The sequence below is a fragment of the Vigna unguiculata genome, chromosome 1, assembly GCF_037176805.1.
Source record: "Vigna unguiculata cultivar grain cowpea cultivar isolate G323 ecotype 2 chromosome 1, ASM3717680v1, whole genome shotgun sequence".
Taxonomy (NCBI): domain Eukaryota; kingdom Viridiplantae; phylum Streptophyta; class Magnoliopsida; order Fabales; family Fabaceae; genus Vigna; species Vigna unguiculata.
In genome coordinates, this window is record NC_140792.1 from 33,671,489 (window position 1) to 33,685,772 (window position 14,284).

A 14,284-nucleotide genomic window follows, 5' to 3' on the forward strand; every position below is an offset into this window, starting at 1 on the left:
AAATTGTTTTCCGTTGATGACATAAATATATAAAATCGTCATCTGAACATTCTTAGATAATATTCGCGAAACGTTTCAAAAAGTTTTAAACATACAATTCAATATTTCCTTATAATTTTTTGTTTTCACAATAAAATTTTGAGTACTCGTAAGGAAAAGAAATTAATAAAAAACCAATTAAAAATACTTAAATTTATTTGATAAATTTAAAACTTAATTAAGAATTTAGATTTTTGAAACACAGGATAATCATATCACACCTTTTTAATAAAGTCCACCATAAAAAATATAAGACGTAATTTAAGCTTGTTTTATATATAGGATAAATTATAATTTTTTTTCTCTTTCGATGGGATACTAAATTGTTAATGACTAATTTATTCAAACACAATAAAAGATAGCAATTGTTATTTATCTATTTGTTTTATTTTTTTCTATCTTAATTAGAATGTGAATTTATTTAAAATTCACATTCTAAATATTGAGACTGATGATAAATATAAATTTCTAAAATAAAACAAAAACTATTTTAAAATTTAAAACGATGCCAAAAGAACTCATGTTATTAAATGCAAATTTTATAAGAATAAAGGTATTTACAACGATAGAAAGTGATCGAAAAACAAAGAAGAAAGAAGAATAAAATAGTTCCAGAGGGTACAGAAGTTGACTTTGAGACAAGAGTTTTGCGTTGTTCAGATCTCTGGTGTTTGGGTTGATGATCATGGCCGAATCATTTCTCTTCAGCATCGCCGATTCACTCATAGCAAAGCTTGCGTCTCAGCTTTATGAAGAAGCTTCTCGGGTGATGGGTTTGTATCAGCATCTGCAAGAGTTTACAAGAACTCTCTCATTAGTCAAAGCTGTGTTGTTGGATGCTGAGCAGAAGCAAGAGCACAACCACGAGCTGCGGGAATGGCTGAAGCAGCTGAAGCGTGTCTTCTCCGATGCCCAAGATGTGCTCGATGAAGTTGAGTGCCAAACGCTGCAAAATCAAGTTGTCAAAGCTCATGGTACCACCAAAACCAAGGTTGGTCGCTTCTTCTCAACCTCTAATCCACTTGTTTTTCGTTACAAGATGGCTCAACAAATTAAAGATATCAACAACAGACTAGACAAGGTTGCTGCTGATAGGCATAAGTTTGGTCTTCAAACAATTGATGTTGACACACGTGTTGTGCATCGAAGAGAGATGACACACTCCCATGTGAGTGATTCAGATGTGATTGGAAGGGAACATGACAAAGAAGAGATCATACATCTTTTGATGCAGAAGAATCCCATTGATGTTGATAAAAGTCTCCCTGTTATCCCCATTGTGGGAATGGGAGCTTTGGGAAAAACCACACTTGCAAAGTTTGTGTTTAATGATGCCAGGATAAACGAGTGCTTCCCATTAAAGATGTGGGTGTGTGTTTCAGAAAACTTTGACATTAAGCAAATGATTGTTAGAATTATCAATTCTGCTAACGATTCTGCTTCACACTCTCATGCTCCTGGTTTCCAACAGAATTTGAACATACTAGACATGGAGCAGCTGCAAAATCAATTGAGAAACAAACTTGTTGGTGAAAAGTTCTTACTTGTCTTGGACGATGTATGGAATGAAGACCGTGTTAAATGGGTTGAGTTGAGGGCTTTAATACAAGTAGGTGCTGCTGCAGGAAGTGCAGTTCTAGTGACTACTCGTAGTCACTCCATTGCATCCATGATGGGCACGGTTTCCTCTCACATTTTAGAAGGTCTTTCTTTGGAGGATTCAATATCTCTGTTTGTCAAATGGGCATTTAAAGAAGGAGAAGAGGAAAATTATCCTCATTTGATAAATATTGGCATAGATATTGTGAAAAAATGTAGAGGGATTCCATTGGCAGTGAGAACTATAGGGAGTTTATTATTTTCCAAATTTGAAGCAAATGAGTGGGAATATGTGAGAGACAGAGAAATTTGGAATTTACCACAGAAAAAAGAGGATATTTTACCTACACTCAAATTAAGTTATGATCTTATGCCATCCTATTTGAGGCAATGCTTTGCTTTGTTTTCCCTTTACCCAAAGGATTATGAATTCGTTAATTTTGAGGTAGCTAATCTTTGGGGTGCACTCGGATTCCTTGGGTCTCTGAAAAAGAATATGACACAAGAAGATGTTGCCAATCAGTATTTCTGTGAACTACAGTCAAGATCTTTTATTCAAGATTTTGTGAGCTATGGGACAGTTTATACATTTAAAATACATGATTTGGTGCATGATCTAGCCTTGTTTGTTGCAAAAGATGAGTGTCTACTTATAAATTCCCACGTTCAAAGTATACCTGAGAGTATTCGTCATCTGTCATTTGTCGAAAACGATTTGGATGACAAATCAATCAGTTCAAAATCAGTAGGTGTGAGAACCATTCTCTTTCCTAAGGATGGTGTTGGTGCCAAGAGTGAAGCTTTCTTTACATTGGTTTCAAGGTACAAATACTTGCATATTTTGGATTTAAGTTATTCTTCAGTTGAAACTTTGCCTTATTTCATTGGGAAGTTAAAACATTTGAGATCTCTCTGTCTTTATAATAATAAGAAAATCAGGGGACTCCCTGATTCTATTTGTAAGCTTCAAAGTTTGCAAGTGTTGGACCTTGGTGGATGCATGGAGCTGGAAGCATTACCCAAAGGATTAAGAAAATTGATCAGTCTTCGAGATTTTGTCATAACCACAAAGCAAGCTGTTTTGCCCGAGAATGACATTGCAAACTTGAGCTCTCTTCAGTATTTGACTATTCAATGTTGTGATAATGTGGAGTCTTTATTCTCAGGGATAGAACTTCCTTATCTGAAAGCATTGACTGTTAATAGCTGTAAGAGGCTAGAAGCTTTGCCACTTGACAGTAAGCATTTTCCTGCATTAGAGACGTTGTGTATTGGGAACTGTGACCAATTGGAATTGTCCAAGGGTCATGAAGACCAGAAGTTCATCTTAAAGTTAAAAGCAATACTATTTACTTCAATGCCACAGATAGAGACATTGCCTCATTGGCTTCAAGGATCTATTAAAACACTACTATCCTTGAGACTAGAACACTGCCACAATCTTGAGGTGCTTCCTGATTGGCTACCAATGGTAACTTGTCTGAAAGCACTTGACATCAAAGATTGCTCGAAGTTGCATTCTCTTCCAGATGGCATCAATTGCCTCACTGCCCTTGAACGTTTACAAATCATAGACTGTCCTGAATTATTCAGAAAATACACGCTGTAAGTCGGAGAGTATTGGACCAAATGTCATACTTAGCATTTTTGAAAGAAAAGATCTGGAATAAAAAGTAAATAGAAGAGGGAGTGAAAAGTTTCAACTACCTTGATAAATGTTGAAGGTCTTTCCGTTCTTTTTTCTAGGTTCTGTAATGCAGATTGTTTTTTCTAAAGCACTTTTTAAATTATTTTGATTTATGTTTTATGGGTGATAGTTGTTCCTTGAAACCATGGATCGCACTATGGGTGATTGCTTGATGTAGACCATGATGATGACATCTCTTCATGTTACTCTTTCCTTTTTTTTCTTGTATAGAAATTTAGATTTTAGTGAATGAACGGTTCATTTTAGAGCCTCCTTGTCACTTATAGTTTCAAAATCTCTTAATCTTGTGAATCTTATACTTTATGATCTGTCTTTCATTTTATTGGGAATTTAAGTTTGAGTTTAAGTTCCACAACAAGTAGAAATAAGAAAGTTGAACACCTTATAAGAAAAAAGACTCATAAATTCATTTTCTTTTGGTTTTGAGTTAAAAGTAGTATCAATTTCTTATATGGGTTAGACTTAGATCACATTTATGTAATCTTTTCCTAATGAATTTTCTCTTGAAAAAAAAGAAAACATCAATGGTATAAGAACCAGTCTAGGAAAATGGAATTATAAATTTAAGAGTTTTAAGCTGTTGCAATTGCATGTAGGTTAGAACCTCAATATGGGATATGAAAGAGAAATTTAAGTTACCAATCCAAAACAGGGTATATAAAATTAGAATCTTGGTGATAAATGTTATTAAATGAAGCAAATCACCATGAGCAATTCCGATTGGATAGCATACACTTTAATTCAGTGTTTACTCATGTATGCTTCTCTAGCATTTTGTAATTGCAAAAACAAAGTACAAAGCCAGAGGTAACGGAGAAAAGCATGAGCAGGAGTAGTTATATATGTTATGTATTTCCCATGACGCTCATGTCTATTTTTTTTTCACATATGAAGAAAATTGTTTATAATTGTATCTAATTGATTTCATCCCCTTTATTGTCAAGCCTGTTAGAGCCTGTTAATGAATGAAATTTTGAATAACTAGAAATATAGTTATAGATGAATACATATCAAAAACATTCACTTGTCACTCAAGTATAATTCCAAGTCATATAAAACAGAGTTTTGCTATTGAAAAGTTTGGTTTCCTACTAAAATTATCATTTTTGGCGTTTTAAAACTTCCTTCTTATTAAAAAATACTTTTGCCATATCAGCTAGAAAAGGTGAAAATTATATTCATGATTTAATTACTTAATTATTTTTCTTTTCAAATGATATATCCTACTGTGTTGATATAAATGTCTTTCAGACATATGTTATAATAAGAGATACCAATTTGGACATATCCTACTGTGTTGATATTTATGTTTTTCAGAAATATGTTACAGTAAGAAATATGTTATATCCTACTGTGTTGATATATCTTACTTCCTTGTATTTCTGTGATTAATAATATCTTAATTTGATGTTGAGAGATCTTGAATAGCAAATTATGTTACGAGAAAGATCTCTCCATTATAGTTATGGGAATGAAAAATCAGAAGAAAAACAAAATTAGTTCCTCCACGAATTAAAATTAGTTTATGCATTATCTAGTTTATATAAGTTGTTTCCTATTTGATTCTTCAAAATCTGATTTTTAATTCGTATATGATCTAATTTTAGCTTAATCATTGTTTTAAGGTTTTTAGCTTGTGGTGTTTTGGTTTCGTATATGAATTTGTTTATGACTTAATGTAAAAGGCCTTTGAAGTTTTTTTCCATTGAAGAACCACACAAAATCTACTTTTATCCTGGTTCTGATTAGCATATGAGCACGAACTATTAGTGAGATCATGACTTCACTTCACCATTCACATGATATATTTCTTTACACCAAGGTAAATCCCATTCTTGAACGATATATTTTACTTTTTTCCATTTTTCAAATTTGTTGCCATTTAAAAATACAACTTTTAATCAAGAGGCAAGTTTTAGTCCAACATGGCTATAGTATGGTCAAGTCCAAACCCTATCTGTTTGAATATGATTGATTAAATTTTTTATTTTTTTTAAAGAATAGACTTATTATTGTTTGGTGTAAAACAATGACACTGCAAAATATCTTTTCTCGACTCTAGTGAACAATGTAAGACGTGTAATGGCTGAGGCAGATCAAACATGTCTTCTCTGATGCCGAAAATATGTTGGATGAATTTGAGTGCGAAACATTGCGAAAACAAGTTGTCCAAGCTCATGGAAGCACCACAATCAAGGTAGCACATTTCTTCTCAAGTTCTAATCCTCTTGTTTTTCATTCTAGAATGGCTCAACAGATCAAAACAATCAAGAAGAGATTAGACAAGGTTGCAGAAGACAGACACAAGTTTGGTCTTGAAAGAATTGATGTTGATAGACGTTTTGTACATAGGAGGGACATGACATACTCTTACGTTATTGATTCGGATGTCATAGGAAGGAATCAAGATAAAGAAAATATTATACAGCTTTTGGTGCAACAGAATCCGAATAATAATGACAAAAGGCTCTCTGTCATCCCCATTGTGGGGATTGGAGGCTTGGGAAAGACCACACTGGCAAAGATTGTGTTCAATGATACGAGGATACATGAGTTGTTCCCATTGAAGATGTGGGTTTGTGTTTCTAATAACTTTGAAATTAAGCAAGAGATTATTAAAATCATCAACTCTAACAATGATTCTGCTCACCAACAAAATTTAGACAAAGTAGATGTGGAGCAACTGCAATGTCAATTAAGAAACAAACTTGCCTGTAAAAAGTTCTTACTAGTCTTGGATGACGTGTGGAATGAAGATCTTGTGAAATGGGTTGAGTTGAGGGATTTAGTACAAGTAGGTGCTGCAGGAAGTAAAATTCTAGTGACTACACGCAGTCACGTGACGGCTTCCATGATGGGCACGGTTCCCTCTTACCTTTTAGAAGGACTTTCCGAGGAGGATTCATTGTCTCTGTTTGTCAAATGGGCATTTAAAGAAGGAGATGAGAAAAAGTATCCATATTTGGTAAGTATTGGGAAAGAAATTGTGAAAAAATGCAAAGGGGTGCCTTTAGCAGTGAGAACATTGGGAAGTTTATTATATTTGAAAGATCAAAAAGAGGAATGGGAATTTGTGAGAGACAACGAAATATGGAGTTCAATAAAACATGGCAGTGCTATGTGGCCTGCACTTAAGTTAAGTTTTGATCAAATGCCATCCAATTTGAGGCAATGTTTTGCTTTGTTCAATCTTTACCCATGTGGCTATGCATTTGATAGTTTTGATGTTACATCACTTTGGGGTGCACTTGGTCTCCTTCCATCACCAAACAGAAACCAAATATTGAAACACGGTGCAAATCAATATATGTGTGAACTATTTTCAAGATCTTTTCTGCAGGATGTTGTTGACTACGGCATTGGATTTGCCTTTAAAATACATGAGTTGGTGCATGATATTACACGCTATTTGGGAAAAGACTCTATAATTGTAAGATACCCCTTTGTATTTAGACCAGAACACAGGTATGTCCAGCATCTATCGTTTCCTGAAAATGTTGGAATTGAAAATTTTCCAGTCCACAAATTTGTTTGTGCGAGAACCATACTATTTCCTACCCCAGGAATAGGAGCCAACAGTGAAGTTTTTTTGCTTGAATGCGTTTCACGGTGCAATAGATTGCGATTCTTAGATTTAAGTGATTCTGTGTCTAAAACTTTGCCTCCTTACATTGGTAAGTTGAAACATTTAAGATATCTCAGTCTTGAGAATAATAAAAGCTTAAAGAGACTTCCTGATTCTCTTTGCAATCTGCTAAAGTTGGAAGTTTTGGTACTTAGTGGATGTACAGAGCTTGTAGCACTGCCTAAAGGTTTAAGAAAAATGATCAGTCTTCAACATTTGGAGATAACCACAAAGCAATGTGTTTTTCCAGAGGATGAGATTGCAAACTTGAGCTCTCTTCAGACTCTCAGAATCGAATTTTGCAACAACGTGGAATCTTTGTTTGGAGGGATTACACTCCCTATTCTTAAAGTGTTGTGTATTTCCTGTTGCCAGAGTCTAAAGTCCTTGCCACTTGATATTGAACATTTTCCTGAATTAGAGACTTTGTTAGTTGACAACTGTGATGTGTTGGAGTTGTCAAAGGAACATAATCAAAATTTCCACTTGAGGTTGAAGATTGTAAACTTCATTTCATTGCCCCAGTTATTGATCTTGCCTCAATGGCTTCAAGGTTCCACTGATACATTGCAGTACTTGTTAATTTCAAGCTGCAACAATCTTGTGGGGCTTCCTCAATGGCTATCAGCTATGAATTGTCTGAAAACACTGTGTGTCACAAGCTGTCCTAATATGTTGTCTCTCCATGATGACATCCATCACCTACCCACCCTTGAACGATTGGAAATTGATGGTAATCTGGAATCGTGCCAACACTTAACCTTTGATGAACCAGATGAAGAAGTGGAGGAAAAGATAGAAGAATTGGAGTAAGGGAAAAGTAGTGGTAAGCTTTAAAACAGTCCACAAAAACTGTTTTTTCTATGTTTTGGGTTTACATCATGTATGTTGTTGTTTTTTAGGGCCTTTTAATCTTCTGGTAATGCCACAACAAGGTGAACTATTTTTTTGCTGGCTATGTGCTTAAACTAGTTATTTAGATTGAACCGGTGTTTAATTCGCTATTCGATTTATTTGGTTCTGATATTAAGTACGAAGCAGCATAATTTCGGTCCTAATATCTTTGTGCAAGGTGTTACAAATTACAAATGATTGTTTAATCAATAAGGGCAGAGGTAGTATCTGAATTACGAGGGGAGAAAAAGTTGTATCAGGAGTAACAATACTGCTTCAGGATTTCTCTCTTCTTTTTAACAATTCCTTTAACTGTTATGAGTATTTATAGAAAGGTTCCTATTCATGATTGAATTTGCAGCCTGCGAAATACCAGGCGTCACCTGATGATCTGAGAAGGAAAAAGATGAGTCAAACTTACTTTAATTATCTGAGTCTTGCAGGTGTATTCTCGACAGTCCCTTTGATTTCAGGATCCAACTTTTAGCCTTTGCTTCTAACCACCAGCGGATCTAAGTTTTGTAACATAATTTTTTGTATAGTTTTTAATAGGAGAATGCTAAATTAAGAAATAATTAAAGAAGAATGTTAATTAGTGTCTTAAAACACTAATTAAGATATAATTAATGATATTATCATCTTCACATTAAAAACTGAAATAATTAATTTCATTAATTAAAATAATATAAATTTATATAATAGATTTTATAAAGATAAAAATATTTTTTAAACAATATTTTTGACACAAAATAAATTCTTTAGAATTTTTAAGATCTCTTCTAAAATGTAAGAAATAATATCTCTCTAATACTCAAAGAGTTTATTGGTACGCAAAACGTTTGAACGGTACAGTCTTTAATTTTTTAAAAAAATCTCTTTAAAATTTATAAGTTTTTTTCTAATTTATAAATATAAAATCAATTTATAATATATATATATATATATATATATATATATAAAAGAGTGTATAATATATAAATAGGTAAAAATCTCATTTTATAAATCAATATTATAAATTAAATTAAACTTAAAATCCACTCTTCGTTACTAAAAATAATCAACTTTAGAATGCAATGACAACTTTCACCTTCTCACCATAAACCTTAGCCCCCGCCATACTAACTGCCATACTAACTGATTATCAACACAAAAATGCATCAAAATATTAAAATAAAACACACTATAAATTTAGAATGTACCAACTCAAAAAAAAAAAAAACTCACTTTTAAAATAATGATGGTAGAAGGTATAAGCTCTACCAAAAAAACCTTCGGCTCAACTATGAAAGTAGTCGCTCTGCCTCCTGATAACTAGTGGCGGACCTTTTATTTTTATTTTTTTATAAAATATAATATTTAATATTAATAAATAATAAAATAAAAAATTAAACATAATAAACAATAATAAAATTTGTTAAGATATTTTTCTTGTTTTCTCTAATTTTAAGTTTTTCATGTATTGTATTCATTTATTAGTCTTGTATCTCTATTTTTGTTCTTTGTTTAAAAAAAAAATAGAAAGTTACATATAAATTCATTCTCTCACCCTTAGTTTTCATTCGTCCTCTTTTAAGATAAAAAAGTTAACTCTCTCCCTTCTCTTGATAGGAAATATTTAGTTTTTTTTTTTCATCTTATGAGTTTTTTGTATATTTATTTTTTTATGAATATGGAAAGAAAAGTTATGTACTATATGTTTATTCATAACTATTTCTTAAATGTGATTTGATTATCATTATTTTTTTAATAATTATGTCTCTCAATTTTTTATTAGATTTTGATAAATTAGTTTTTAGTCTTAATTTTTTTTAAATAGGTATATTGATGAAAAATAAAATAATAGATTCATTTTTTGTAAAGTGATAGAAGGAAGATACCCTTGAAGATAAAAACAATACAAATTTACTTCTTCACCTATTTTCAAGCTTGATACTAGAAATTTAATTGTTGAATTAAGAAATCATTTATTAAAATTCAAAAAATTATAAGTGGAAAATTTCATATTAATTCTTTGAAACTTATGATAAGAAAACGTGCTTGAATAAGGGAATATCCGAGAAAAGAGATGAAATTAGAAAAACTAATTTAAAATGAGTTTCATATCAAATACAATTTCAAAATAATAATTTTTGAAAGGAAAAACATACAAAACTTTCAATACTAAAATACATATACTTTTGTTATATTAGTAATAATAATTAAATATATAAAATTTAAATATATTATTTTGGTTCCTTTAAACTTTTTGACCAAGATCTATTCCTGCTAATGACTACATTATTTAATTTTAAGATACGACATTCAGTTTTTATTTACATAAGTGATGTACTTTTACGCGTAAATCACAAAAATGAACAAATTTTTAGAAAAAATATAACTTTTAGGTAAGTCATACATGCACATATGACGATTTCTCCTACATAAAAGTAGTACTCCAAGCACAAGATTTCAAGTTGACCATGAAAAAAAAAATAGTTGTGAAACAAAGACTAGACTTTGGAACTGCAACCCCTGCCCCTACCACTCATTTTTACCCATCCATATATCTAATGAGTCTTTTTATTTATATTCTGGTCATCATAATCCTTTCACTTGATGAAAGATTTTAAGTTCGTAAAGAATACTAATCATTTACATTTTAATGAAATTTGATGAGTCTTTTTATTCATGTACTAGAGTTCAAACTCATATTGAATACTAATAATTTTCATACTCATATTGAATACTAATAATTTTCATGAAATTTGAGAAGTCTTTTTACTTATATATCAGTCATTTTAATCACTTTTACCCAATGGAATATATGAGAGCTGACTAAAGTTAACTGTCAAGTCGGGCATACTAGATCGACGATTGAGATAAGTTAGTTCAGACTGAAGACTTAGGCGGCTTGACCTAAGCAATAGGTCGAAATAAGTTGTTTCAAACCAAAATTTAAAACAAGCTTTGTCAAATTGGGGTCAAGATAAGTTGATGAGGATTGATAATTAAGATAGACCGAATTAGGTCAAATTGATACGTTATTTTCAAAATAAAATAACACTAAAAAAAAGTCATGTTGAATCGTTTTTAAAATAAAATAGAGAATGGAAAAACACAATTAGAGGATCATAATAAATTATCTCCGGATAACCAAAATATTAATTAAACTTATAATTTATATCTCTTGCCATTTTTGTGCTTCTTATTTTTTTTTTCTGCATTGGATGCAAGTGGGAAAAGAAATCAGGTGGTGAATGGAGCTCCAAAATCCTCTAACTCGGCACCATTGCTTAAGACCACAAAAGAATAATACAAAGAGAAACAGCAAAATTTCATTTGAAAGAGTTAGCAGATATCGCAAATGGTTTTTCCATATATGTTTAAGATTAGGCAAGGAGGTTTTGGATAATTATACTTGGAGCCAATGAAAATACACTTCCAGAATCAACAATCTCAAAATTTTAAAAAAGGACATCCCCGACTAATCAATATCTACATATAAGAAAAATAAATTTATATGCAATCAATAATTTATTTTTAGATTACATAATTCAAAAATAAATAAAAAATAATACTATAAATTTTTTTGAATTGTATAATTTAAAATTAAAAAAAAGTATGTAATTCAAAATATATTTTAAGATTATAAATACAAAAAAATAAAACATTATTTTCAATTATAAAAATATATTTTGAAATATATAGTTTAAAATTAATCATTTTACTTTTAAATTATACAATTTAAAATAAAATATCTAAATTTTTTTTAACGTTAAGATTGTACAATTTAAAAAAAAAAAAATCTTATCTTTCTATCCGAAATCCTTCCAAAAACATATATGATAAAATAATATGTTTTATATTTGATGTAGAGGTGTAGAAAGAAAACATGCATTTACAGGTGCAATCGTCTTCTATGAGTGTGTATTACGGCTGGGCCAAGATTTGGAGGTTGCTTGGGCTAGGCTCTTTCTTCCTGCACCTCCAAAATTTCTTCTACACCTCCAAAAAACTTTTAAATCTCAAAAATACCCTTTGACCGTTTAATTAAAGTCACGCACATCACATTTCCAAAATTACTTCCGGATGTCGACTTCTGGTAAATAATACTTTCGGAAGTCAAAAAATATCACCGGAAGTTGACTTCCAGAAGTCAAAATATATCACCGAAAGTTGACTTTCGGAAGTCAAAATATATAACTGGAAGTTGAATTCCGGAAATCAAAATATATAATCAGAAGTCAACTTTCGGAAGTCAAAATATATTACCGGAAGTCGACTTCCGGAAGTCAAAATATATAACCGGAAGTCAACTTCCAGAAGTCAAAATATATTACCACAAGTCGACTTCCAGAAGTCAAAATAAAGTCGACTTCCGAAAGTCAAAATAAATTTAACTCTGAAAGTCAAAAAAATTTGACTTCCAAAAGTCAAAATAAATTCGACTTCCGGAAGTCAAAATTTATGTTTTTTTGTTCGTTTAAATTTTTTTTAATTTAAAGTTTTGTTTTTAAATTTTATTTTTTAGTTTAAATTTTTTAATACATTATATAAAAAAATTATATATACATATATATAATTTTATTTTTAAATTATATATATTAAAATACTTAAGAAATAAATTAAATTAAAAATACTTAAACTTTATATTAAAAAATATTAATTATGTTTTAACTATTTTTAATTTTAATTAAAGTTTATGTTTTCTAAGTTTTAAATGTTTTTTACTTTATTATTTTTTATTTTATTTATTTTTTATGTTTTCATATTTCTTAGTATAATATTTTCAAATAAATTAAATTAAAAAATATTAATTTTTTAACAAAATACTTTAAAAAATTAATAAAAATGGAGAAATATTTTTTAAAATATTCTTTAAGAAAATAAAAAATTAGAATATTAATATATTATCGGAAGTCGGTTTTCGGAAGTCAAAATATATTACTGAAAATCTAAATATATAACCGAAAGTCAAAATATGTTACCCATTCCCGAAAATCAAAATATATTACTGAAAGTCGATTTCCAGTAATGTTATTTTTGGGGTGTAGATGATCAAAGTTAAAAGGATATTTTAGTAGTTTGGTAAAATTTGGGAATGCTAAAGAAATTGTTGGAGGTGCAGGGAGAAACAGCCGTTGGGCTAAGTCCAGGTTAACCGCATAGAAGCTATTTTTGACAAAAATGAATGTGCGTTTGGATAAGATTTAAACTAACGTCACGTTATGCAGAATTTGTGAAAACATATTTTCTCCTTTCTCTACTCGGCACAGTGATGGGACAAAACGAAAACAGACACATAATTAGTTTACTTCCAGTTGTAAATTATTGATCTAACCTTATCCTATGTAAGAATAGGTGTGTGTAGGATATAGGTTGTATGAGGTAACATTTTAACTTCATTTTCTTGACCTATTCATATTATTAGATTCCAAAAATATTACTTTTAAATTATCAGTTTATTTAATCTGCTTTAAAATATAAATATTAATTAAAACAAATGAATACTTCCTTTCAAAAGCATATTAATATTTTCGTTGCAAGAGTATATTAAGGTAAACATAAAACAAATATTAAATCATTGTAATAATTAGTTTTTTGAATTTCTGCATGTAAAGTAGTCCTACATATCCTCTTACAAGGTTTAAGTACTCTTTATAATGTATCCTCTTAACTTTCGTTTCACACCAAACGAGTCATGATTTTTTATTGAATTTTCTGGAATTTTAGTCAACACTAAAAATATATTATATTGATACTTTAAAAATATTTTTAATATATTTTAAAATTAATAATTATTTGTGATATATATATATATATATATATATATATATATATATATATATATATATATATATATATATATATAATACGACACGTTAATATTGAATGCGATACGTCTTTTATATGTGAAAAGTATAAGTATTCCGTTGTCACCTTTATAGAATTCTAAGAATGAACTTCATAATCCAGAAGGTACATTTGATTTTTAAATTATGTCTTTTAATATACATTTTTAACTTTCGAACTGCACAATTAAAAAAAAACGAAATGTAAAGTGTAAATTTTAATATTTATGAAGTGTAGAAAAGAAGTATGAAAGTGAAAAAAGAAATATTTTTTAATTAAAATATTGTGGGTGGGAGTTACCGCATTTGGAGCTCTAATTCTAGGTGTAACGACAAAACTCTTCACATGTCATCTTGGTAAAAAAAAAATCGTTTAACATATTTAATAAAATTATTAGGTCAAACATATCCAAATTAACAAACTATATATAAATTTCATATTATATGTTTATGTCATATATATTAGTGCTAATTAGGAATTGTCATGGTTCGCGAATCGGTCACCCATTCATTCCATCAGAACGGTTAAGTCGAAAATTTCAACTTGTTTTGTTCCAGCTAGTTTATCTTTACCAGATAGAAGACTAA

The 14,284-nt window shown here is 30.1% G+C and overlaps 2 protein-coding genes across 2 annotated transcripts; both read left to right on the plus strand.

Moving 5' to 3' along the window:
- The first annotated feature begins 615 nt into the window (after window positions 1–615).
- LOC114193542 (putative disease resistance protein RGA4) lies at window positions 616–3,593 on the plus strand. The gene is given in 2 exon segments (XM_028083382.2): window positions 616–3,273; window positions 3,275–3,593. Coding segments are annotated over 2 exon segments (2,589 nt in total). The 5' UTR covers window positions 616–718; the 3' UTR covers window positions 3,309–3,593.
- A 142-nt stretch (window positions 3,594–3,735) lies between these two features.
- On the plus strand, window positions 3,736–7,957 carry LOC114190605 (putative disease resistance protein RGA1). Its single transcript, XM_028079560.2, has one exon. The coding sequence runs from the start codon at window positions 5,472–5,474 to the stop codon at window positions 7,782–7,784; it is 2,313 nt and encodes a 770-aa protein (XP_027935361.2). The 5' UTR covers window positions 3,736–5,471; the 3' UTR covers window positions 7,785–7,957.
- The last annotated feature ends 6,327 nt before the right edge of the window (window positions 7,958–14,284 follow it).